At 38.0% G+C, this 26,963-nt stretch overlaps 1 protein-coding gene across 3 annotated transcripts in view; it reads left to right on the forward strand.

The window, feature by feature from the left end:
• col14a1a (collagen, type XIV, alpha 1a) overlaps positions 1-26,963 on the forward strand; it is a 386,358-nt gene that overhangs the window by 246,708 nt on the left and 112,687 nt on the right. For all 3 annotated transcript variants that reach the window (XM_061915882.1, XM_061915884.1, XM_061915881.1), the window contains exons 24-26: positions 5,932-6,006; positions 14,982-15,121; positions 25,816-25,939. In XM_061915882.1, the coding sequence (XP_061771866.1) occupies positions 5,932-6,006; positions 14,982-15,121; positions 25,816-25,939 (339 nt within the window). The remainder of the gene's footprint in view (positions 1-5,931; positions 6,007-14,981; positions 15,122-25,815; positions 25,940-26,963) is intronic.

Genomic DNA, 26,963 nt, shown 5'->3' on the forward strand with positions numbered 1-26,963 from the left:
CCGGTATGCTTCCTCCGGTGTTGTTTGGGTAGCTGCATTCCAATAAACTAGTTATACCCAGTCAGTCTTTGCCCAGCATGTTGTGGTGTTTGATGTGTCTGACTATATATATATATATATATATATATATATATATATATATATTCTTGTGTTTTTGCTGTTTGAGTTACTAGGGCAGGGGTCTGCAACCTGCAGCTCTTTAGTGCCTCCTTAGTGGAGCTTTTCAAAAATTTATGAAAATTTAAAAAGATGGGGAAAAAATATGTTTTTCTTTTAATAGGGTTTCTCTAGGAGGACAATCCCACTATTCATATTAATCATGCTTTTCTGATGAGAGTATTTGGCGAGTGCCGTTTTGTCTTACTAATTTTGGCAGTCCATGAACTCACCGGAGTTTGTTTGCATGTACAATTTTCTTGTTTTATGCCACTCTTTCTTTGTCTCATTTTGTCCACCAAGCTATTTATGCTGTATGTGAATGCACAAATGTGAGCTTTGTTGATGTTATTGACTTGTGTGGAGTGCATGACTTCAAGCGAATCAATGCTAAGATGCTATTTAGGATAGCTTTATGTACATATTGCATCATTATGCTTCACTTGTATGTATATTTGAGCTCATTAAATTTCCTATGTCCTCTGTATATTAAATTTATATCTGCATTTCTCTTGACATGTTATCTGTATGTAATATTTTCTGATAGTTGTTTGTGTGCCATTTTGTTCCAGACCACAGCAAACATTACCCAGCTTGCGTGGATTGTTATCAATCCATTCAAAGAAGACAGCCCGCCATTTTCTTTAACTTGGACCTTTGGCCATTTTAAGCCAGTAATATCTAAACATTATCTCATCCTCTAAGAAGCCCCTGTTTTACTAATGTGTTCCAATTCTGTAAAAATGGGTAGAATAAATATTATATCTTAACATTTCTGTAAACGAAGATTTGTGTCAGCCTGCGACACAGTCATTTTGATAATAGGCTTAACATAGCTAATATAGACACTTGCATCATGTGTTGCCTTCATTATAACACTTATATATGGCTTTTCATTTTTTGCGGCTCCAGACAGATTTTTTTTATTTTTTATTTTTGGTCCAATATGGCTCTTTCAACATTTTGAGTTGTCGACTCCTGTACTAGGGCATCAAAGCAACAGTCATCATGGCATCCCCCCGTCTGTAATTCTCCATAAACCAGGAAACGGACACAAAACAGTTTGTCTCACTCTCATTAAAGAGGAACATTATCACAATTTCAAAAGGGTTGAAAACAATAAAAATCAGTTCCCAGTGGCTTTTTGTATTTTTTGAAGTTTTTTTCTAAATTTAACCGGTCGTGGAATGTCCCTAAATAAAGCCTTAAAGTGCCTTATTTTCGCTATCTTCGAAACCAGTATCCATTTTCCTGTGACGTCATACAGGGCTGCCAATGTAAACAAACAAAGGGAATACCACAGCAAGATATAGTGACATTAGCTCGGATTCAGACTTGGATTTCAGCGGCTTAAGCGCTTCAACAGATTACGCATGTATTGAAACTGATGGTTGGAGTATGAAAGTATTGAAGAAGAAACTGAAGCTATTGAGCGAATAGCTATCGACGCTATTCATAGCCATAGCATGGCCGAATAGCTGCGTTACCATCGCAAGTAAAATGTGCGCACCAAACGATCAGGACTTTCGCATTTTGTGATAATGGAGCAACTTAAATCCGTCTATTGGTAAGTGTTTTTTTCGCATTAAATGTGGGTGGAAGGAAACGTAATATAGTTCCAAATGCATCTGAAGATTATCCATACATCTCTGTGCCATGTCTGCTTTAGCACCGCCGGTAAATAGCATGTTAACATCGATTTGCTGGCAGTCACGCCGCGACCAAATATGTCTGATTAGCACAAAAGTCAACACCAACAAAACTCACCTTTGTGATTTAATTGACTTTATCATTGCAAATGCATCTGCAGGTTATCCATACATCTCTGTGCCATGTCTGTCATTGCCGGTAAATAGCATGTTAGCATCGATTAGCATAGCATGTTAGCATCGATTAGCTGGCAGTCACGCCGCATCCAAATATGTCTGATTAGCACATAATAAGTCAACAACAAAACTCACCTTTGTGATTTCGTATCGTTGCAAATGCATCTGCAGGGTATCCATACATCTCCGTGTCATGTCTGTCATCGCCGGTCAAATGTGAAGACACTACAGTACATTCAATTGGGGTCCGGCGGCAGACATTTTCGCATCTTCGGTGCAACTTGAATCCCTCCTTGTTAGTGTTGTTACACCCTCCGACAACACACCGCCGAGGCATGATGTCTCCAAGGTTCCAAAAAATAGTCGAAAAAACGGAAAATAACAGAGCTGAGACCCGTGTGTGTAATGTGTAGAAAATGAAAATGGAGGCTGTATTACCTCGGAGACGTCACATTCTGACGTCATAGCCACCAGAGCAATAAACAGAAAGGCGTTTAATTCGCCAAAATACACCCATTTAGAGTTCAGAAATCGGTTAAAAAAATATATGGTCAATATATACCATCAAGGTATATATTGACGCTTACATAGGTCTGGTGATAATGTTCCCCTTTAACAGCTCATGCTTAGAGGTCTGCACTCTGTTAAGAGCCACTATAGCTGTATATGCTTGTTAAAGTACTGCTAAAACAACAACTCTAATGGTGTACAAAGACTTGTGCACGGTACTACAGTATATACAGTATACTATTTGATGTAATTGTGAATTATTGTACAAATACACTTTGCAAAATGTCAGCCCCTCTGAAATTATACCTCCATAAATGGCTGGCAACCATATTAAAACAATCTCGTCTTTGCTTGGGTTGGTCTCCTGCTGGCCCCACTATGCACTGGACTCTCACTATTATATTAGATCCACTATGGTAGTGGTTCTCAACCTTTTTGTAAACATTTTTTTTAATTCAAGTACCCCCTAATCAGAGCAAAGCATTTTTGGTTGAAAAAAAGAGATAAAGAAGTAAAATACAGCACTATGTCATCACTTTCTGATTTATTAAATTGTATAAAAGTGCAAAATACTGCTCATTTGTAGTGGTCTTTCTTGAACTATTTGGAAAAACAGATATGAAAATAACTAAAAACTTTTTGAAAAATAAACAAGTGATTCAATTATAAATAAAGATTTCTACACATAGAAGTAATCATCAACTTGAAGTGCCCTCTTTGGGGATTGTAATAGAGATCCATCTGGATTCATTAACTTAATTCTAAACATTTATTCACAAAAAAATACATCTTTAACGTCAATATTTATGGAACATGTCCACAAAAAATGTAGCTTTCAACTCTGAATATTGCATTGTTGCATTTCTTTTCACAGTTTATGAACTTATATTCATATTTTGTTGAAGTATTGTTCAATAAATGTATTTATAAAGAATTTTTGAATTGAATCTCACGTACCCCTTGACATACCTTCCAATTACACCCAGAGGTACGCGTACCCCCATGTGAGAACCACTGCACTATGGACTGGACTTTCACAATATTATGTTAGACCCACTCGACGTCCATTGCTTTCGGTCTCCTCTGGAGGTTTCTCATAGTCATTCACATCGACGTCCCACTGGGGAGGTTTTTCCTTGCCCTTATGTGGGCTCTGTACCGCGGATGTCATTGTGGCTTGTGCAGCCATTTGAGACACTTGTGATTTATTCATCCATCCATCCATTTTCTACCGCTAATTCCCTTTTGGGGTTGCGGGGGGCGCTGGCGCCTATCTCAGCTACAATCGGGCGGAAGACGATGTACACCCTGGACAAGTCGCCACCTCATCACAGGGTCAACACAGATAGACAGACAACATTCACACTCACATTCACACACTAGGGCCAATTTAGTGTTGCCAATCAACCTATCCACAGATTTGTGATTTAGGGTTATATAAATAAATAAACATTGATTGATTGATGGATGCTATTTTGATCCTAATTCCACACATCCTAATTCATTTCATAATTTATGTCAATGTGAAAAATGTGCAATCTAATCCATTCATGTATTCTGTTGGTCATCATTAAATGCATTAACTTTTGCTTTGGAGCACAAAGCTAAACTTTATTTCTGATTGTTGTTGTTTTTATCAATAGATTACATTAGATTATTCTACCAGAATTGGAACACTTGAAGTGCTTTTACATCCTGAACACTGTTTCAGTATTCACGCATCAGCCATGTTTGCCATCTGTTTGACACAAACTCTTTATTAAGAAACTTGAATTTTTATTTTTATGTTATATTCATCATCTCATTATTGGTTTTAATGTATTTTCTTACTGTATTTTCATATGTCCTTTTTGAACTATTTGTACGTGTGCCCAAATCTTCTCCTTCCTGCCAACTAATAGTCTTGGCACCGACATATCCCTTTGCCGGGAGTTGTTTTTTACTGTGAATAACCGCCCCTGGACAGACACACTGGATTGATGAAAATACTTTCGCTGTCCTCAGGTTATTGGGGAACAGATGGGCCAAACGGAAAGTTGTTTTTGTTTTTGCTGTAACTTCGCGATGGAAAGAAAACACAATAAATGCATTGCTTTTACTTGCTGTTGGTAACCAGTCTACATCCCGGAAAGATCTAGGACAAGGGTATCACACATACAGCCAGGTATTAAAATAAGTTGTCATTTTTTAATTATAGACACGGCTGTTTTTATTGTGTCCACTAGATGTGACAAAAGCAATTCTTTGCATCCTCTGAGACTGCCGTGAGAGCACGCATGACTTCAGAGGGGGCGGAGCTATGTGGCGCATGTCAACCCTTCCGTGTTTAGACGCTACATACTTATGCTGACTTTTAGTGATAGTATAGAAAAAGTGGATAGTTTCATTCAAGCCATGATTGTCAAAGATGTTGCTAATGTAACCTGTGACATTTCTACCCAAATAGATACTTTTAGGCCTACTCACCTACTCAGTGGCCTAGTGGTTAGAGTGTCCGCCCTGAGATTGGTAGATTGTGAGTTCAAACCCCTGGCCGAGTCATACCAAAGACTATAAAAAAAATGGGACCCATTGCCTGCCTGCTTGGCACTCAGCATCAAGGGTTGGAATAGGGGGTTAAATCACCAAAACTGATTCCCGGGTGTGGCCACCGCTGCTGCTCACTGCTCCCCTCACCTCCCAGGGGCTGAACAAGGGGATGGGTCAAATGCAGAGGACAAATGTCACCACACCTAGTGTGTGTTTGTGTGACAATTATTGGTACTTTAACTTATCTTTTATTATCTGTACATTTCGTGTTGTACTTATAACTGGGGACACATTTTCTGGGTGCACATAAATATAATGAAATATATTCCCTTCTAACTTCATGTGTGATCAATGAAATTAGTCTGAATTCACAAGTTTTGTTGTAGATGATGCTACATTTGAACAGAATAAACCACATGACATAAATTAAGCAAAATTTGTAAATTACATTAATAACATCCAGTAATTTGATACTGATATAATTTTTCTTTTCATCTTATGATAGATTAAAAAAAATACTCAAATGGGTGCATTTTAAAACTCTGCCCGACTCTATTCTACCTAATATTATGATGAACAATATCACATAATTTATTCTGAAAGTATAAATAACAAAAATTTAAGAAAGGATACTATTAACAGCAACATGTAAGTGTAAAAAAAAACATGATTTGAAACATTTTCGAAATGTGGTTGTTTTATTTTTAAACAAAGAAAACAATCTGAAGTTGTCTTTATTTTTAAGTTATATGCCACGATTTTACCAGTCTGTGACTTTGACACCCCTTGTCTTTAAAGACAATTGAAAAATGTTTCAGTTTAATATCTACAAGCTGTTGTTATCTGCCATCACAGATTCACAGTGTGTCTGAGTGTGTGTGTTTTTGTGTCCATGTATATGTGTGTCTAGTGCCAACACCCACTCAGGCTCCGACTGAACCACCTGCCACAGACCCCCCTCCCACAATCCCGCCTGCTAAAGAAGGTGAGCAAGAAGTTCAAAGCGAACAAACAGTATATGCACTTGTATGCTATGTCATGCATGTATTTGTGCTGTTACTTCACATAACATCCTTATACTGTTGTATAACAACTAATGGACTAAAGTACAAGGTAATTTCTTGTACAAAATGCTATACGATTGTACCTAAGTTTTTTGTTAGTAATCAATTCCAAAAATCGGCAAAGACCGAATCTTTCTAAAATCAAAGCAAAATACACTGCTGTCCTATTGTATTTCATATCAACATAATGATGGGGTGATGGATAAACTTTCTATTTCATAAAAAAAATACCCCAAAAATTAACAACCAGTTGAACTGTCCTTGTTTTTAGCCGCCTTGCCGACACACACACATGCATTGTCATGAGCCCTGTGGTGCACTCACAGTTTAAAATTGCAAAACTCCTCACCTTGAACAGCCAGGTCGCAAAATGATTAAGAATGAAAAAGTTAAATGCACGTCACATTTTTTGCGGTGCAGCCAAAGGAAGGGAGAAGGGGTTAATGGGGAAATAGGGTTGCCACCCACCCCGTAAAGTACGGAATCGACCTGTAATTGGCACTGAGATGTTGCATCCTGTATTGAACCAATACGGGGCGCGGTTTCTTGAGTATATTCCTATTTGCCCCATGGGTTTGTCACAAACACACATGAACACTGAATTCAACAATAATGAACAAAATAAAAGCTAAGCGGACCCCTGAGTGTGGCTGTACATGATACATCTGGTTCGCTCTCCTGTGTCAAACCCTTCATGCAGCCCCGCCCCTCTGTCTGCCTGCACACAGCCCCGCCCCTCTGTCTGCCTGCATGCAGCCCCGCCCCTCTGTCTGCCTTCATGCAGTCCCGCCCCTCTGTCTGCCTGCACACAGCCCCGCCCCTTTGTCTGCATGCACACAGCCCCGCCCCTCTGTCTGCCTGCACGCAGCCCCGCCCCTCTGTCTGCCTGCACACAGCCCCGCCCCTCTGTCTGCCTGCATGCAGCCACGCCCCTCTGTCTGCCTGCATGCAGCCCCGCCCCTCTGTCTGCCTGCACGCAGCCCCGCCCCTCTGTCTGCCTGCACACAGCCCCGCCCCTCTGTCTGCCTGCATGCAGCCCCGCCCCTCTGTCTGCCTGTACGCAGCCCCGCCCCTCTGTCTGCCTGCATGCAGCCCCGCCCCTCTGCGCTGTCTGTCATGATCATTGCCTAGTGACGCTGCTGACCGCACCAGAGCGCACCGCGCGTTTAAAAAAATGTCTACAGGAGAAACTCCACCGGGTCCTCAACCTCAAAAGAGAAAACACCTCCAAAAATATGCACTTTTTTTCTTTTTTTTCTCTTCATCTTTTAATTTGGGTTCACACCAAAAAAAGTGTTTAATTTTACGATAGTTCCCTTAATGTGTCCCCAGACAGGCTTTGTTCCAGCACTTTATATGCATATAACTCAGTATATGCTTAAGTTCAGTCTATTCAGCCTTTATCATGGATACACACAAGTGTTTCATTTGTTTCCTCTTAGAGCACTTTATACATTACATTTCATTTAAGTATTGTCCTCTTTCATTAAAGGTGTCTCCAAACAGGCTTTTTTATTTAATTTACAGCACTTATATGTATAGCATGCAGTAGGCCAGGCCAATATGCTTAAGTTCAGGCTAATTACGATACATGGACGTAATAATGTATCTAAACATGGATACACAAGTTCAACTGTTTCATTCAGTTTTTTGGGTGTTGAACTGCAAATATTTAATTTACAACATTTTAGTAATGTTCATTGCTAATAAAGCACTTTAAACTTTAAGTATGACAAAAGGCTTTCTTGACTTACCCTTCCTCACTGAGCACCAAGTGACCCCAGGGGCCAGGGCCCAGAGGCTAATATGACGTGTGAAATAATGTCAATTAAATCAAAGCATTTAGTTTTGTCATATACAAGATACATATGTTTCTATGCATTTCAGGGTTTTGAGGAGCCAAACCCTAAAATTTATTTCGGCCGCACAGTTTCGCCATGCCGCCTTGAGGAGTTTTCTTTAATTCAGTTCTGAAAGGTGGCAACCCTACAGGGAAATGTCAACAACGCTATGGGCATTTCCTGAATATGTTAAACCACATACCACCTGTCCAATGCTTTGTTTGGACTCCTTTTGAGCTAGAAAAAGTACAAACATGCTGGAAAAAAGCTAAACAATTAGCACAGTAGCTAACGACAGAACTGCTCTGCCTGCGTGCATCAAATGTACTGCAGGCCGACGCTGGTCAAATTAATTAATTGTACACTGAGAGAAAGTTTGTACAACAAAGCATATTTCTATTGTGTGTGTGCTTCGTAAATTTGACATTTTGTGTGAGGGTTTTGTAAATTACTGTTGGACTGTATTATGGTCATTATGAAGACATCCACCAGGTAAGTACTTGGCAATCGGTAAAGGTATGCTCTTACTGTGTCAGATATGCTTAACAAGTTCCCTCGACAAACATCACACGTTAATGATCGCACAATTTAGCATGTCCACAAAGGAAATTTGGAATAAGCAGAATTTACGTACAAACATTCTTTTGAAACTTTGACACTTTATCTGAGCTGGATTACCTCTGGAATTATTTCAGAGATTTATTATGTATGTATTGGGGAGAGAAATAACACGCTTTGAACTGATATAGAATCGGGGAAAAAAAAAAAAATCATCGCTAACAAACTCAGGCTATTTATTGCACTTTTTTGTTTTGCTGTAATTGGAAAAATATAAAAATAATTTATGAGTCTTCTAACAAACTATAAAAATATAGACACAGATAAATAGTACATTGAGTATAGACGGGATGGGTATTGTAATTGCTTAAAATGAGAGAATGCTTTTGTAATCATAAGATGATCCAGGGAAATGTCTGATTCTGTACAGCTTAAGAGCTTTATGCACATAAATGGGGCAAACTCCCCACTTTTTAAAATGCTATATGTCTTGCCCCTTTGCTGTCAAATAACTGAGAAAGACCTCAGTCCTAGGAAATGGAAACGTAACAAAGTGTAAGCCTCCTGTCGGTTCTTTTACTTCCACCCAAATGCCCCATCAAATCAGTTTCAACGGCAAAGAAAAACACTCTTGAAAGGAGACCAACAAGATTGAAAGATGCGAAACAAAGTCACTCCCACCCTCATCGTCCCTTCACTTCCACAGTTCCTGTCTGATAAGCTCGGCTGAAAGTCTGACCCGCAACACAAACTCGTCAGACATGATCTGACATGCATCCTTAACCCGTCTGTTGTAATTCTTTTTTTCCTTTTTGTCCTGTCCAGCTTCTCAGGCAAATCATACAGTTGATGTAGATGCCGACATCAGCTGTTCAGATTTACTTTACAAAAGAAAAGTGTGGGGTACTTCTCTTGTTGCCTTATTTGAATTTGACCTTATTAAATGTATTTATATTATCATTTGGTGCAGCCGGGCCGGGATAGAAAGAGAAAAAAAGGAAAACAGAGGGGGAAATTGTGGGGACAAGAGGGAGATTAGACAGAGAGACAAAAACAACAACAGCAAACACAACAATAACAACAACAACAATAGAACAACACCAGCACATACGATATGTAAAAATATGATCGTAAAAGTGATAGCAAAGAAGCAGCTAGCGAAATAAATAACAATATAGAAATGAAAATGAGCATTCTTACACTACAACTGGAGCAATACAAATACCAATAGAAAAAGCGCTATTGATCATGAACAATACCAATAGTTTACCTCTATTATCAACAATACAGTTGTTTAAATGCAACAATACGTATACATAATGATAACTAGAGAGAAAAAAATAAAGTAAAAAAGGAATATCGAAAGATGAAGGGGAAGAGAGAGAGGCAACCTATATTAATCTTGTAGATTGTTATAGTAACAATGGGCTAAGCTTTGTCAGTGCGCCACGTGCCACCCAGTTTACCCTAGGGCAACAACGCCAACACATGTTTGATGAAACGTGATTATGTGCATGAGTGTATGTATGTATATGTACTTGTATATGTACAGAATGTGTATATGAATGTTTGTACAGTAAATGTATATGTACAGTATGTGTATGTTTTTACCGTGAATGTGCGTGTAAATGGATGAACTTGGAGTATGTAGGTATGTACTGTATTTTTGTATGTATGTGGGAGCGTAGGTACTAGGGGTGTTGGAAAAAATCGATTCGAATACGTTGTGCGATTCAGAATCGATTCTCATTTTTAAAAAATCGATTTAATTTTTATTTTATTTTTTTTCAATCAATCCAACAAAACAATACACAGCAATACCATAACAATGCAAACCAATTCCAAAACCAAACCTGACCCAGCAACACTCAGAACTGCAAAAAAGACACAAACACGACACAGAACAAGCCAAAAGTAGTGAAACAAAAATTCATATTATCAACAACAGTATCAATATTAGTTATAATTTCAGCATAGCAGTGATTAAAAATCCCTCATTGACATTATCATTAGACATTTATAAAAAAAAAAAAAAAAGAACAAGAGTGTCACAGTGGCTTACACTTGCATCACATCTCATAAGCTTGACAACACACTGTGTCCAATGTTTTCACAAAGATAAAATAAGTCATATTTTTGGTTCGTTTAATAGTTAAAACCAATTTACATTATTGCAATCAGTTGATAAAACATTGTACTTTACAATTATAAAAGTTTAAAAAAAAAATCTACTACTCTGCTAGCATGTCAGCAGACTGGGGTAGATCCTGCTGAAATCCTATGTATTGAATGAATACAAAATTGTTTTGAATGGGAAAAATATAGTTTTTGAATCGAGAATCGAATCAAATTAAAAAAAATCGATATATTATCGAATCGTGACCCCAAGAATCGATATTGAATCTAATCGTGGGACACCCAAAGATTCACAGCCCTAGTAGGTACCTATGTGTGTACGTTTGTATGTATGAATAACGGTGTGTGTGTGAATATATGTGTGTTTGTATGTACAATATATTTGACTCCCAGTGTGCGTCTGTTGTAATTCAAGACACGTCTTACCTTTTGTCACACTAATGTCTTAAGGTGGGCCAAAAACACATACTGTAGGTCAAATATATACTTTGGTGAAATGCAGACAGCAAAACCAAAGGATATAAAAAAATATGTGTAAGAACACGCATGCAATTTTATTTGAAGAGAAATTATTTTGGGAGATACAATACAGGGACCTAGAGAATGTGAGAAAACTACATAAGTATTGGCTGCTAAAGCATTACAGGTAATGAAAAATCTTTGAGCCTGACCTTTATCTCAACATTTCTGACTGGTGGTTGTTCTGTAAAAATATGACATGACATTTGTCTCATTGATAACAAAGTAATACCATCTCACAATGGATTTTTTGTAAGCTTTAGGTTCTATTGGTGTATCAAACATACTTTGTTCTCATGGTACAGTTTCAAACTGATCATGAGCAGGGAAAATAAAATGTTATTTCATAGATTTCAAAGGCTGAAAGCATCTTTACAGCAGCAACGAGAGGGATGTATCTCCCGACAAGAAAAATAGCAGAGGGAGCATCACTGTTGGACTGGGAATGCAAATGATCAGCTACTTTGGGGAATACGTCTAAATAATTTAGATATATACAGTAGATTGCTGAATGTTCTTTATTATTTTTTTATTTAAACCCCAGAGTGACAATCATGGCTACGAAAAATGTTCTGCTGCACTTAATACCCCAAGAGCACGTTGACCATTTGGGACAGCCCAGACTTTTTCTAACACTGTCCATTAAAGCTCAGAAGTTGAGGGAGAAGATTCTTGAGGTGATCAAGAACCTGATGGTTACTCTGGCTGAGCCCCACAGACCTTGTGTGGGGATGGGAGAAAGTTACAGACAATGGACAATGAACATATTTACCCACAGACACACTGAGTAGCAACTGCCGCATTTTTCCGACTATAAGTCACAGTTTTTTTCATAGTTTCGCCAGGGGTGCGACTTATACTCAGGAGCGACTTATGTGTGAAATTATTAACACATCACTGTAAAATATCAAATAATATTATTTAGCTCATTCACGTAACAGACTAGACGTAAAGTATTTCATGTGATTTAGCGATTAGGAGTGACAGATTGTTTGGTAAACGTATAGCATGTTCTATATGTTATAGTAATTTGAATGACTCTTACCATAATATGTTACGTTAACATACCAGGCACCTTCTCCGTTGGTTATTTATGCGTCAAATAACGTACTCTTATTCAGCCTGTTGTTCACTATTCTTTATTCATTTTAAATTGCCTTCCAAATGTCTATACTTGGTGTTGGGTTTTATCAAATAAAATTTCCCAAAAATGCGACTTATAATACAGTGCGACTTAAATATGTTTTTTCCCTTCTTTATTATGCATTTTCGGCAGGTGTGACTTATACTCCGAAAAATACTGTATATCTTTTTAGCCAGGATTTTGCTATAAAAACAAGAAGAAAAACAGGTGCACTTTGCTGTTGCTGTATAAGCCTATTTTGCACATTTTTGTGTAACATGTTGGTAAGATTTTTTTTTTTTTAATTGTTTTAGTAATTATTTACAGATCCTTCAATACATTTTCCCTATTTTAATGAGTTCAATATACAAATCTTAGTGTTAAGATCCGTTGCTTGATCATAGTTTCTTTACATTCATTTAGGTTGTGATTCACTTGTGGTTTCAGTTTTGTTTTCAGCACCCTTTAGTTTGTGTGTTTTGGTTGTCATGGGTGCTGATTGTTTTCACCTGCCTCTGATTTTCGGCACGCTAACCTACTGCCGGGCACTAATCAGAGGCAGGTGAAAATAATCAGCACCCATGACAACCAAAACACACTAACTCAAGGGTGCTGAAAACAGAACTGAAAACACAAGTGAATCAGAACCTAAATAAATGTAAACAAACGGATCATAACAGTTAGTTGATTATATCCTGTGCTCTTTGGGGTTAATGTAACAAATAACACTTAAAACATTAATATCAAAGTCATACAATCACAAGCTAAGCAATGTTTTTTATTTATTGATTATTTTTTGTCAGTGTTTTTAGAAAAAGCCTCCAAATGTCCCAACTTTTGCAGCAACTTAGCAAAAAAGATGCCGAAAAAAGTCAGGCATTTTAGGTCACAAAAATCCAAAAAATGTCCGCAAAATCATTAAGGGACTGTTTTATACAGAGAATCCCTCTTATTAACTGTTATAACTTACTGGTGTGTTATTGTACAGTAACTACATCCAAAGGCAGAATATTGACATGGCGAGGATCCCAGCTAAATATGTATCTGTACTTGTACTGTAGGGATGGACAAATACTCGAATAATAGGACAATTTCGATTTTGGCTTTTCATGATCATAACAGTATTGTAATCTGAAAAAAAAAAACTAACAATTAATTGGCCATGCAACATGCTTGCAAAATCCTGAGCCTGCATTGGTGTAATGGAAGAGTGAGTGTATGAGTGAACACAACACTACGTCTACTAGAAGTTTGGGATATCATTTCACCCTGGTTACTCTTTTTTATTTGAAACAGTGCTAGAATGTCTAATCAATAATTACTAAAGCCAACAACAACAAAAAATAAGGCATTTCCGTGTTTATTTAACATTGGTGGAATCACAGAATTGGCCAATGAAACAGAATCAGCTGTTAAACGCAGAATATCACAGAAATTGACATATATGTGAGTGCAACACTGTCATTGTGAGGAGAAGGAAATATTTTTGGGGAAAATGCGTCCCAGAAATACTCAACTGCCACGAACTCAACTAAACAATGTTGAGACAGCCACGTAAAACAGCAACTGAACGACAAAGTAAAAATAAACAATCGGCAAATATATTAAAAGTTCTTTAACCGCCACCGGTGCGGCAACAAATATGCGATACAGACAAAAAGTGCCCCATTTACACACACATCACAGGAGGGAAAAGGAAGTCGGTAAATAAGAGCAAATTGCGACACATTGCATATGCTCGTGTTGTGAACGACATCCTCGATGTCACATCAATGCACAAACAGGACAGCAGTCACTACTTGAGAGGCTCCATCCTTTTTTGAACAGTCTCAAATCATCTCCATACTCTTCAAATTCAGAACATCAGCACACTTCCCCACTTCAAAATAACAGCGCTATTCGCAAAATCCAATTTGACTGCGCTAACAAAATAAAGGTTTCAACAAGAACCTTAAAAATAGTATGCTTTGACTTAAAATAATGGTAAAAATTGTCCGAAAATGTACTGCACCAATAAATGTGAGGATTTTTGCATTTAATTAACAGACATTTTATTAAATTATATTGGTGACACAAAAAGTACAAATAAGTGTAAAAGCTAAAAAAAAGAAAAAAAAAGGAATTTAAACACATTTGAAACCAAATTACAAAATATTATTATTTTTTTATTTTGCAATTATTTTAATTTATTGTTGTTCTTATTAACAATATTTACTTGTTGTTCATTAGTTACTAATTTATATCCGTTGTTCTTTTAAATCATATTTAAATTTGAGTTTTGGTGGTGCAATAAATACTTGTTTTCGGATTAATACAAAATTGTGTTATTAATCGTGATTTCAGTATCAATCCACATAATTATGATGATAATTTTTACCATAATCGTCCATAATCGTATATTCTGCACCAACTCAGTGGCCTAGTGGTTAGAGTGTCCGCCCTGAGATCGGTAGGTCGTGAGTTCAAACCCTGGCCGAATCTTACCAAAGACCATAAAAAATGGAACCGATTTCCTCCCTGCTTGACACTCAGCATCAAGGGTTGGATTTGGGGGTTAAATCACCAAAAATTATTCCCGGGCGTGGCACCGCTGCTGCTCACTGCTCCCCTCACCTCCCAGGGGACAAATTCCACCACACCTAGTGTGTGTGTGACAATCATTGGTACTTTATCTTAACTAATATGTCTTATCAGATGTAATATATATCTCTCTTTACAGTGTGCAAGGAGGCCAAAGCTGACCTGGCCTTCCTGGTGGATGGCTCTTGGTCCATTGGTGACGACAACTTCCTGAAGATCACACATTTCCTGTATAGCACTATTGGATCTTTGGATCTAATAGGACCAGATGGCACTCAGGTAAACTGTGTGGCAATGCCCAACCATACTAGTATGCCAGGTTTATGTTCTCAAGCAGGGTTCTTCAACATTTCCGGGTTAAGAACCCCTAAACTGATGGAGACTACTCGAATATTACAATTGTGTTTTAAATGGAACTGTTTCTAAAGGTAATACTGAGATATTTAAATAATACATCATTGTTTATTTGAAATGTGCATGGTACAATGAGTAGGGTGGCCATGCCACTGCCATTCACAAAATATACTACAGTGTGCAGGACGAACATGAATGCCTATCTAAAGACATTTGAATTTGTGGAAACTTTTTTTTTACCATAGGGAACTGTAGTGCACCCTTATCAAAATATTCCTAAAAGGCAGGTCATAACAGAATATTCATCCATCCATTTCCTACTGCTTATTCCCTTTTGGGGCGTGGGGGGCGTGGTGCCTATCTCAGCTACAATCGGGCGGAGGGCGGGGTACACCCTGGACAAGTCGCCACCTCATTGCAGGCATAACAGAGTAGATAATAATTAAAAACCTATATGATCAAAGTGTAGTGCCACATTTTGATTCATTTGTTTCTGGTAAAGCCGCTGCTCCTCCACATCGAGAGGAGCCAGATGAGGTGGTTCGGGCATCTGGTCAGGATGCCACCCGAACGCCTCCCGAGGGAGGTGTTTAGGGCACGTCCAACCGGTAGGAGGCCACGGGGAAGACCCAGGACACGTTGGGAAGACTATGTCTCCCAGCTGGCCTGGGAACGCCTCGGGATCCCGGGGAAGAGCTAGACCAAGTGGCTGGGGAGAGGGAAGTCTGGGCTTGCCTGCTTAGGCTGTTGCCCCCGCGACCCAACCTCTGATAAGAGGAAGAAAATGGATGGATGTTTCTGGCTTTTCATTTTCCTTCACTCATATGAATTCGATTTGTGAAGCGTGTACAGTCTTGAGAAGCATTATAAAGCAGATGCTGGGGATATGGTCGACTGTGGCTTTTTAACAACGTATCACACATCCCATTTCAAAATAAACGCCTTTTTTAAACTAATTTTATATCATGTACCACCCACACAAGTTAAACATTTGCAAAATCTGCAACAGCATGCATACTTCCTGGCCTCAACTTACAAGTCCAACAGTAAACTTAAAGTAAATGGGGGAGCACTTATATTCTGTAATTTATTTCTACTGCACCTTAATGAGACATAAACTGCTTTACAGTATTGCTCTTTTCACCACTTCATTTGGATCTCTACACACACTGATAATTACCTCAGCCAAAGATTTTGTACATATGTCATAAACTATTACATTATTTTTATGGCTTTTTTCTAGTTGTGTATTTAAAATGGAAAGATACACCCTGGCTGGCAGATGTGACCTAATAATTCTGCTCTTCATTTTTCGTTTTTGTTATTTTTAAGTGTAATACCGTAAATACACAAGTGTTCACCAAACTAACGACAGCCAGATTATCATCCTAACTATGAAATGTTAGACATTAAAGAAGACCTATTATTTTATTCTACTTTTAAGAAACTTCCTTGTGGTCTGCATAATATCTATTGCCTAGGTGTCAAAGTCAAGGCCTGTGGGCCCTAACCGGCCTGCGAATGAATCATCTATGGCCCCCGGGATGATATTTAATCAGTATTAGAACCGGACTACAGGCCATTTGCACGCACCAATACTCCATCAGCGTTAGCGCTAGGAATTTTCAAAAAGGGGTGCCAGGGACCCCATCAAGTCATAAAAATGGGGTCCGACAGTAAATTTTTGGTGACCAACTCTTTTGTAACCGTTTTGAAAACAAATTATAAAAGTATGCATTATCTTGTCATATCTCACATTCTATATTGTCTTTTGGAAAAAGGTTGCCATAACGGTTACTTACAGTAATTCATAAAAAAACAAAAATACAAAGAAAACACATTTTAATGTATATGTAAATGTATTCAGTTGTAAACATTCATTCACTTTCCTCTTTCCTTCATGGATCTAAACTTTATCGCTGACGGTATTTTTTTTCTATATTTTTATTTTAGTATTTTCAGAATGGGTTTGTTCTATTTTTGGCCAGAGTAACACAAAGAAATTGATCTAAAGTTGTCTTTATTTTTTAGTGTTAATGCCATGATTTTCATAGTCCGGCCCATGTGTGCACAAACCTTCCTCCATTCAGCACCTGAGCAAAAATGAGTTTGACACTCCCAATCTATTGGATATGCTTTGGTGTCAATTTTGCTTTCCCGTCACTTTTATAACGTTTGACTTTTATTTTTTGAGTTTGTAAGATGTTCGACTTCCGAGGCGTTCTCAGATTGCAAATGAAACCACACCACACCTTTTCCAAAAGTATCATAATTTATCTTGTCAAAATGTACACTGTTTATATAAATATATATATATATATATATATATATATATATATATATATATATATGTATATATATATATATATATATATATATATATAAATATATTTATATATGCATATATATAAATATATTTATATATGCATATATATAAATATATTTATATATATATATATATATATATATATATATATATATATATATATATATATATATATATATATTTATATATATTATATATAGTGTTAATGTCACATCCATTTTCTTCCACTTATCTGATGTGGGTCGCGGGGGAAGCAGCCTAAGCAGAGAAACTGTCACATGTTGGTGTTATAATGCACATGCTAAGATTATATGAGAATAATTATCTTTTTTGTGTTTTCCATCATCTGAAGCGAAGCGTAAGGAGCTCCTCCCCTTCTGTCTGAGAGCTTGACCTAATGTCATAATAAGAACATCAGACCTTGCTATGACATCACGACATAGTCAGACTGCAAAACCCTACAAACAGAAGCATCTCTAACGGTGTGCAAGCTTACGTCAAAATGCATGAGCCTTAAGATTTGACGCTATGGCATTGTTTAACACAAGTATCCTTCATTGTAACTTTTATAAATCAGAAAAAAAAAAATTCATCACAGGTCCCCTTTAAATTCATAGTGGGCCTATGGTTTGCAAACAACAATAAAGTTACCGAAAGCAAGTTTTACAAGCTTGTTATGAACAAGAAGCACAACTTTTTTTTAAATAGGGATTTCTGCGGATAGTTTTCGTAAAAATTTGCATAACAACAAACAGCCTTCTGCCAAACGTAATGAGCAACGGAAGAACGAGGCGAGTTTTCGAAACAAGATGAAGATTGCAAACGAGTCCAGTTGGTTTTTTTTTGTTTCTGAAAAGCATTTATGCGTCTCTTCTCATTTGCTGCCACTTTGTTTTGTGCCTGCAAAGTCTGTTTTCTGGCAAATACAGTCTAAATGCATTGCACTTTGCAACAAATATCAAGTGGTTCCAGCACCACTGCCTTAAGGCTATAGCACAACTGGAAAACACTATTATCTTGATTCCCAGCATAAAATCTACCAGGAGTAATACTTTGAATCCCGTTGCCAGGGTGAATCTACCAATCTGCTCAGCCTCAGAGCTATTCTCCTATATCCGGTTCATCAATAATGCTTGGCTATAGTAGAAACACCCCCACAACCCTTTAGTAATATGTCACCAGTATTCAGCTGCCTCATTTGTCACTCTGTTGAGGTGCTTGCTACAGCCTTTTCTTCCATTTGTGCAGTACAGTATGTGCTCCCCTAACCCAGTGATGGTGGGCTACCAACAAAAAAACACTTGCTTTAATGCCAGAAAGTTTGTGGTAAAATGAAAGTTGGCCACCTTGAGCTAACACCAGCACCATTAACAGTCTGGAGGTAATCATATTCCCTCAATGAAATGCACTTAGACTTTGCAAAATGCTCCTTTTTGGGTAATTTGCATGTAAATATCTGTGTTGGCCCTGTGATGAGGTGGCGACTTGTCCAGGGTGTACCCCGCCTTCCGCCCGAATGCAGCCGAGATAGGCTCCAGCAACCCCCGCGCCCTGAAAGGGCAAGCGGGAGGTGAGGTGACGACTTGTCCAGGGTGTACCCCGCCTTCCGCCCGAATGCAGCCGAGATAGGCTCCAGCGACCCCCGCGCCCCGAAAGGGACACGTGGTAGCAAATGGATGGATGGATGGATGGATGGATGGATGGATGGATGGATATTTCAATTCATTACTAAATATGCTCCTTTGTAAACTATATTAAGAACACCAGCTCAGTTACGCTATGAAAACACTCATTACTTGTGACTAAAACAACATTTTGTTTTTTTCTGCGTCAAATACAATGTGAAAAGCGCAAAATCAAAATTACTCGCTTTGTGGGGTCAGCATGTGTAGGATATTATGAGTGCTGTTTTAAATACCTAATGCAGGGGCACCAAACTCATTTTAACTCAGGGGCCACATGGACGAAAATATATTCCCACGTGGGCTGAATGGGTAAAATCATGGCATAATAACTTAAAAATACAACTGCGACAACTTCAGATTGTTTTCTTTGTTTTACTTCGCCCCAAAATAGAAAAAGCAAATTCTAAAAATGTACATATCACAAATAATCCTCTTGACAAAACACTTCAAGTAAGTTAAAACTTCTGAGGTAAAAATTTGTACAGTTTCAGAAACACAATGAAGATCCCAATGAACTTAGACCTCAGTGCATACTTGCCAACCTTGAGACCTACAAATATATGTATATATATATATATATATATATATATATATATATATATATATATATATATATATATATATATATATATATATATATATATATATATATATATATATATATATATATATATATATATATATATATATATATATATATATATATATATATATATATATATATATATATATATATATCATCCATTCATGAATGAGTATATCTGTTCGGCCACCGTGTTCAATGGAGAAGTCTGATCTACAAAATCTTCAGGCAGCATACACCTTCCCCTTCGAGCTGTCCTGGATGAACTGAAATAATTTTTTTCCAATCATTTTGGAACTTGCAAACGTACTTCTTCTTCTTACTTGTCGTCGCCATGTCTCTTCTTTGTTTTTCTGCTTCATCTCTGTTATGTTTTTGGACATTACTACTTGCCGTAGTATTGAAGTAATGCATGGTGGAAATTTGGATGTTGTGTGTCAGTGTATTAACGTGCCGGCTGGAATAAACACACACTGAGAAATAGCTCCGTGCCTGCCTACTTTATGGGTTATAGATAAACCTATGGATAATTGAGACATATATAAGAGTCTCCTTTTCAGATGAGAGAGGACGCCACAGGCAGTGCCTTTAAGGCAGGCCCCCAATATTGTTGTCCGGGTGGAAACTGAGAGAAATTCGGGAAAATGGTTGCCCTGGGAGATTTTCGGGAGGGGCACTGAAATTCTGGAGTCTCCTGGGAAAATCGGGAGGGTTGGGAAGTATGCCTCAGTGTATCTACAAAGCAATTCAACTTTAAGTGACAAACTGTTAAATAATTGAACAAAAAGAAAGTTAAACATAAATAAAATCTCTTCTATGTATCAACTACCTCATTTGTCATCTCCACATATTATTCCTGTGGTAACTCAACAAACCATACAAACTGAGGTAGAAACTATTCAAGAGGATTTAGTTTACTCCTTACCTTCCATCGGCGCAGACTTCATTTCTGCCAGTGGGTGCTCGGTGTCATGATCCACGTCTTGGATCATGGCATATTCTTGGTTTTGGTTCTGTTTTATATCACATTCTGTCTAGTGTTTGTCTTCCTCAGTTCTTTGTGGCACTTCCTGGTTTATTTCTGTTGTCCTAGCAACGCACTTGTGTCACCTGCCTTCCGTATGATCACGCACACCTGCCCTTGATTATTTATCTCCCTATATATGCCCGCCTTTGTTTGACATTCAGTCTTGGACTCTTGCTTGCTACACGCAACAGCTGACGCCGCTCTTCCAACATTGTGGTAAATCTATTTTTGTATACTTGTTAGCTTATATGCTATTTTGTTTGTTTATGTCCCTAGCTTCCGCGCTAGCGCCCTTTGTTCTTTCTAGCTCCCAGGCTAGTTCTGTTGGTTTTTGGTTAGTGCCTTTGTGCAAGTGTTTTTGTTCTTAGTTTGTTTTATTATATAAATAAATTATTATCCCTACCCTCACGCTGTGTTCCATCTTCCGCTGCACCCACGAGAGAACAAATCGTCACCACAATGCCACCGAGACGTCACACTCGGGGTGTGTGTATTAATTAGTGTTGACCCAAAACCAATATTTGTGTACTGGTAAAAAGTATTTCGGAACATTTCGGTACTTTTCTAAATAAAGGGGATCACAAAAAATTAAATTATTGGCTTTATTTTAACAAAGAAATCTTACAGTACCTTAAACATGTTTCTTATTATAATTGTGTCCATAAATAAAATAGTGAATATACGAGACAAGTTGTCTTTTGTTAGTAAGTAAAAAAAAAAGAAAAGGCTCCTAACTTAGCTGCTGACATATGCAGTAACATATTGTTTTAATTTATCATTCTATTCCATCCATCCATCCATTTTCTACCGCTTATTCCCTTTCGGAGTTGCGGGGGGCGCTGGCGCCTATCTCAGCTACAATCGGGCGGTAGGCAGGGTACACCCTGGACAAGTCGCCACCTCATCGCAGGGCCAACACAGATAGACAGACAACATTCACACTCACATTCACACACTAGGGCTAATTTAGTGTTGCCAATCAACCTATCCCCAGGTGCATGTCTTTGGAAGTGGGAGGAAGCCGGAGTACCCGGAGGGAACCCACGCATTCACGGGGAGAACATGCAAACTCCACACAGAAAGATCCCGAGCCTGGATTTGAACCCAGGACTGCAGGAACTTCGTATTGTGAGGCAGACGCACTAACCCCTTTGCCACGGTGAAGCCCTATCATTCTATTATTTTGCCAAAATTATTAAGGAAAACAGACAACAAGTGAATGTTGTCTGTCTATCTGTGTTGGCCCTACGATGACGTGATAACTTGTCCAGGGTGTACCCCGCCTTCCGCCCAATTGCAGCTGAGAGAAGCCACCCCGAAAAGGATAAGCGATAGACAATGGATGCAAGTGCTAGAAAATTAATTTACTTGTTCATTTACTATTAATATCTGGTTATTATCTGTTTCAACATGTTTTATCTACACTTCTGTTAAAATGTAATAATCACGTATTCTTCTCTTCTTTGATACTTTACATTAGTTTTGGATGATACCAAACATTTGGGTATCATTTACAGTAGATACCAAGTAGTTACAGTATGCCCTTCATTTGTTTGTGTGCAGTGTGTTCAAAACCAAGATAATTGTGGAAAATGTCTATGTTGGACAAAATTAAAACTTGGTATGGTTTTAATTATAAATTATGTAAGTCGGGTAAATTTGCCACTAAAGTATCAACAACAAGAATGATCTTCAAAAATGATTTTGAAGTTTGATAGTCGCCATCAATTACACAAGGATGCTCGGGCCCCGACGCATCCACGGGATCGACGCCTGTGTTACCTTCTGTGTATCGATAGACAAATAAAGCTGTGCGATGTGTGAACAGTTTCAACAAAAATAAAAACTTAAAACACTGACAGTATTGCAGTAATTTAGACACTGTCCGCTTACTTTAAATTTGTACAACAGATATTTTTTTAAGAACTATATCAGTGTCTCATGCAGTATTTCAAATGGTGTTATTTGTTTATTTTACTCTTCTTTGTTTGGTTTTAGCATATACCTCTTGCTTGGTATACTTGCTCGCCCTGATATAAACTATTTGCTTGCCTAATATAATTGCTATTGCGACATTTAGTGGACGCATTTAGAACAGCACTTTCTTTAGTTTAAAAATTCAGCTCAATTTTACACTTAGCACGCGCATCTTGCGGGCCGGATTGAACTTGTTCGTGGGCCTGATCCAGCCCACAGGCCACATGTTTGTTATCACTGACCTACGGCATGTCTTGGTAATAATAATACATTATTGTTTTTGGAAGCAAATCACATGCTTTCATAACAGACAATTTGGTCCCATTTAAAACCCAATTTGTATACATGAGACGACAGACATTTTTGCTGAGATAATGTCGAGCGATATTGTTAATCTGTGTTTTGTTTGGTTTGTGTGTTCGTTATCGTACTCAGCAGGATTACACAAAAACTACAGTAAAAATTTTAATGAAACTTTGCAGATACTGTAGGTGGCCTATTTGGTTCAGCATGAAATTATCCCAATTTGTTCGGACTAAAATTGTGCATATCAATATCATTTCTGTCATTGTTGCTAGGACCACCAAAGAATGCAAACCGTTTCATTCAGTCTGATTAGAAAAGCATGTTCGTTTTTGTTAAGGAGCTCTACAGAAGTGAGGACACATAATTCACTTTTTTAAACATTTCGCCCCTACTTCATATTCGGTATAGTGTCGTGTATAATCTACATCAGAGGTTGCCAACCCATCGATTGCGATCCACCAGTAGATCTTTGGGTTTACACCGAAAATAAATGCATTGCGAAATCAGTGCCCTCCATCTCTCAGAGAGTCTGCAATCTTGTGTTCTGTGACGTGCACCTACCATAAAAACCCTTTAGCTGCGGTGATGTAGATCGTTTAAGGCTGAATCTTGTTATGCATCGATGAGTTCCAGTTGCAGTAACATTCTCATTGTCTCTTTAATTACCATTGTTTGTTTTCAAAAGGGACAAGCGGTAGGAAATGGATGGATGGATGGATGGATGTTTGTTTTTGATGGGAGGCGAACAAACTAGATATGGTTGTGGATGTCTTAAAACACTTCATCCTGACAAAGAGCTACAAAAGTTTTATGTAGACCCAGAGCACATTATAGAAATACAATTAAATTAAAAACATTATTTGGTAAAAGTAGAGCAATAAGCTTAAATGTTAATATTAATAACTAAAAAATAACTAATGCTGTCAAATTATTTTATTTTATTTTATTCAGATTATTCACAATTTTGCTTTTGGAATAATCGTGATTAATCAGTTTTGTTTTTTTACTTTGGAAAAAAAACAATATTTTTGACACAAATGCAATTGTTTTTGTCAGACTGTCATCCAAGAACATGTCCTAAATATTTAGTTGCTCCAACATTGGCAGCAATATATATATATATATATATATATATATATATATATATATATAATATAGCTCTCATACGTATACATATTTAAAACACAAATATTTGCTTTTAAATATGTATTTCTTTTGTAAGCCTTTATACAAAAAAATATATATGTATGTAAGAATATCATAGTGTATATGTTAGGACAGTAATTCTCAAACTGTGGTAGCGGTATGCGGGCTCCACCTAGTGATATGCCAAATAATCACTTGATTTAAGTTTTATTTTTCTATATTCAAACACAGTATTACTGTTCAAACTGTGTGTAATGGTACAGTGGCCAAATATATTAAACGTACTTGTTAAATAAAACATTGGCTTGTTTTTAACGAATACTTAGGGCTATTACACCACTGTATTTTAATGTTGGTCATTACCAATTATTTTTTACAAAGCCACGCTGTTGTAACACGTACTGAACGTGGCTTGGTATTGTCTTGCTGAAATAAGTAGGGGGGTCCATGAAAAAGACGTCGCTTAGATGGCAGTATATGTTGTTCCAAAACCTGTATGTACCTTTCAGCATCAATGGTGCCTTTACAGCTGTGTAAGTTACCCATGCCTTGGGCACTAATGCACCCTCATACCATGACAGATGCTGGCTTTTCAACTTTGCGTCGATAACAGTCTGGATGGTTCGCTTCCCCTTTGGTCCGGATGACACGATGTCGAATATTTCCAAAAACAATTTGAAATGTGGACTCGTCAGACCACAGAACACTTTTCCATTTTGCATCAGTCTATCTTAGATGATCTCGGGCCCAGAGAAGCCGGTGGCGCTTCTGGATGTTGTTGATAAATGGCTTTCGCTTTGCATAGTAGAGCTTTAACTTGCACTTACAGATGTAGCGACGAACTGTATTTAGTGACAGTGGTTTTCTGAAGTGTTCCTGAGTCCATGTGGTGATATCCTTTAGAGATTGATGTCGGTTTTTGATACAGTGCCGTCCGAGGGATCGAAGGTCACGGTCATTCAATGTTGGTTTCTGGCTATGCCGCTTACGTGGAGTGATTTCTCCAGATTCTCTGAACCTTTTGATGATATTTTGGACTGTAGATGTTGAAATCTCTAAATTCCTTGCAATTGCACTTTGAGAAACGTTGTTCTTAAACTGTTTGACTATTTGCTCACACAATTGTGGACAAAGGGGTGTATCTCGCCCCATCCTTTCTTGTGAAAAACTGACCATTTTTTGGGAAGCTTTTTTATACCCAATCATGGCACCCACTTGTTCCCAATTAGCCTGCACACCTGTGGGATGTTCCAAATAAATGTTTGATGAGAATTTTTCAACTTTATCAGTATTTATTGCCACCTTTCCCAACTTCTTTGTCACGTGTTGCTCGCATCAAATTCTGAAGTTAATGATTATTTGCAAAAAAAAAAAAATGTTTATCAGTTTGAACATCAAATATGTTGTTTGTAGCATATTCAACTGAATATGGGTTGAAAATGATTTGCAAATCCTTGTATTCCGTTTATATTTACATCTCACACAATTTCTCAACACATATGGAAACGGGGTTTGTAATGTACATGTCATTGATGTGTTTGTTACCTATCAGTGTGTTTCTTTGTCCAGGTGGCCATTGCCCAGTTCAGTGACGATGCTCGGACAGAGGTCCAGTTGAGTTCCCATGGCAACAAGGAAGCATTGCTTGAAGCGATTCAGAGGATCAGATACAAGGGAGGCAACACAAAGACAGGTCAGTACATACGACAGGAAACCCAGTATTTATTCATAGGGAACAGTCAAGGGAGATATTTGGCTTTAGAACAACAGTCTACGTTGAAGACCGTTGGCAGCTGCTCATGAGCTTTGATTGGTACCACAGGATGCTCAGGAGCAGATGGAATTTCCCCAGGTATAATATTAGGCTTTACGGTTTTGTCAACGGCTGTTTCCAAGGACAAGGACCAAATGTCGCTCCTCATTTTTAAGAAGCCTCATTTTGCTCGATAAAACCTAAAATTCACATTTACAAATACAATCCCTAACAGCAGAACAGATGCCATCTGCTGCTGTGATATCATCAAAATACTACAAAATGAATTTAAAACAGATTGGAAGTTCACACAAAACTTTGAATCCTAGTGTATGCCACCATGTTTCCCAAGCAAACCTGCTGCAGGAGTGTGTAGGAATTTGTAATTTTCTTCCGGAAATACAATTTGCAAAGTATTTGTTAAAACCCTCACACACGCCACCCAGGAGAAAGACACTGAAGGCCTGAATCCTTAAAAAGCATTGTAGTCTCTGAAGCTGTTGTAATATTCATGTGAGAGCATCAAGCTGCGTGAGTGAGCACAAGGTGAATGTCGGGAACGCTGATGCGTTAATGAGGCTTTACAGGGAATGCCCGTTGTCTTGAAGTGCTCTAAGTTTGGATCAGTGGCTTCTCAGCGAAACTGTGTCCTTGGGCTCTTCTCTCAGCTTCAGGGCTGATCCTAGCATCATTTCTACTCTTGATCTATTCATCTCTACCTAATCCCTTCTTATCCATCTTTTCTCTCCTGTGGTACAACACCCTGCCGTTCAGTCTTCCTTTGTTCGTTCACCCTGTTTCCCCTTCCTTTTTCCTGTCATTTCAGCTTGTCATTTCCACGACACATCTCAAGGCGTGTAACATTACGCCATAATCACGATTAGCTAGGTACCTCAGTTTTAAGGTTTCAGTTCGGTTCATATGTAATACAGTCAGGAAACAAAATGCACAGCATAACATTGTT

The sequence above is a fragment of the Nerophis ophidion genome, linkage group LG11 (genome assembly GCF_033978795.1).
Source record: "Nerophis ophidion isolate RoL-2023_Sa linkage group LG11, RoL_Noph_v1.0, whole genome shotgun sequence".
In the NCBI taxonomy this organism is placed as follows: Eukaryota; Metazoa; Chordata; class Actinopteri; order Syngnathiformes; family Syngnathidae; genus Nerophis; species Nerophis ophidion.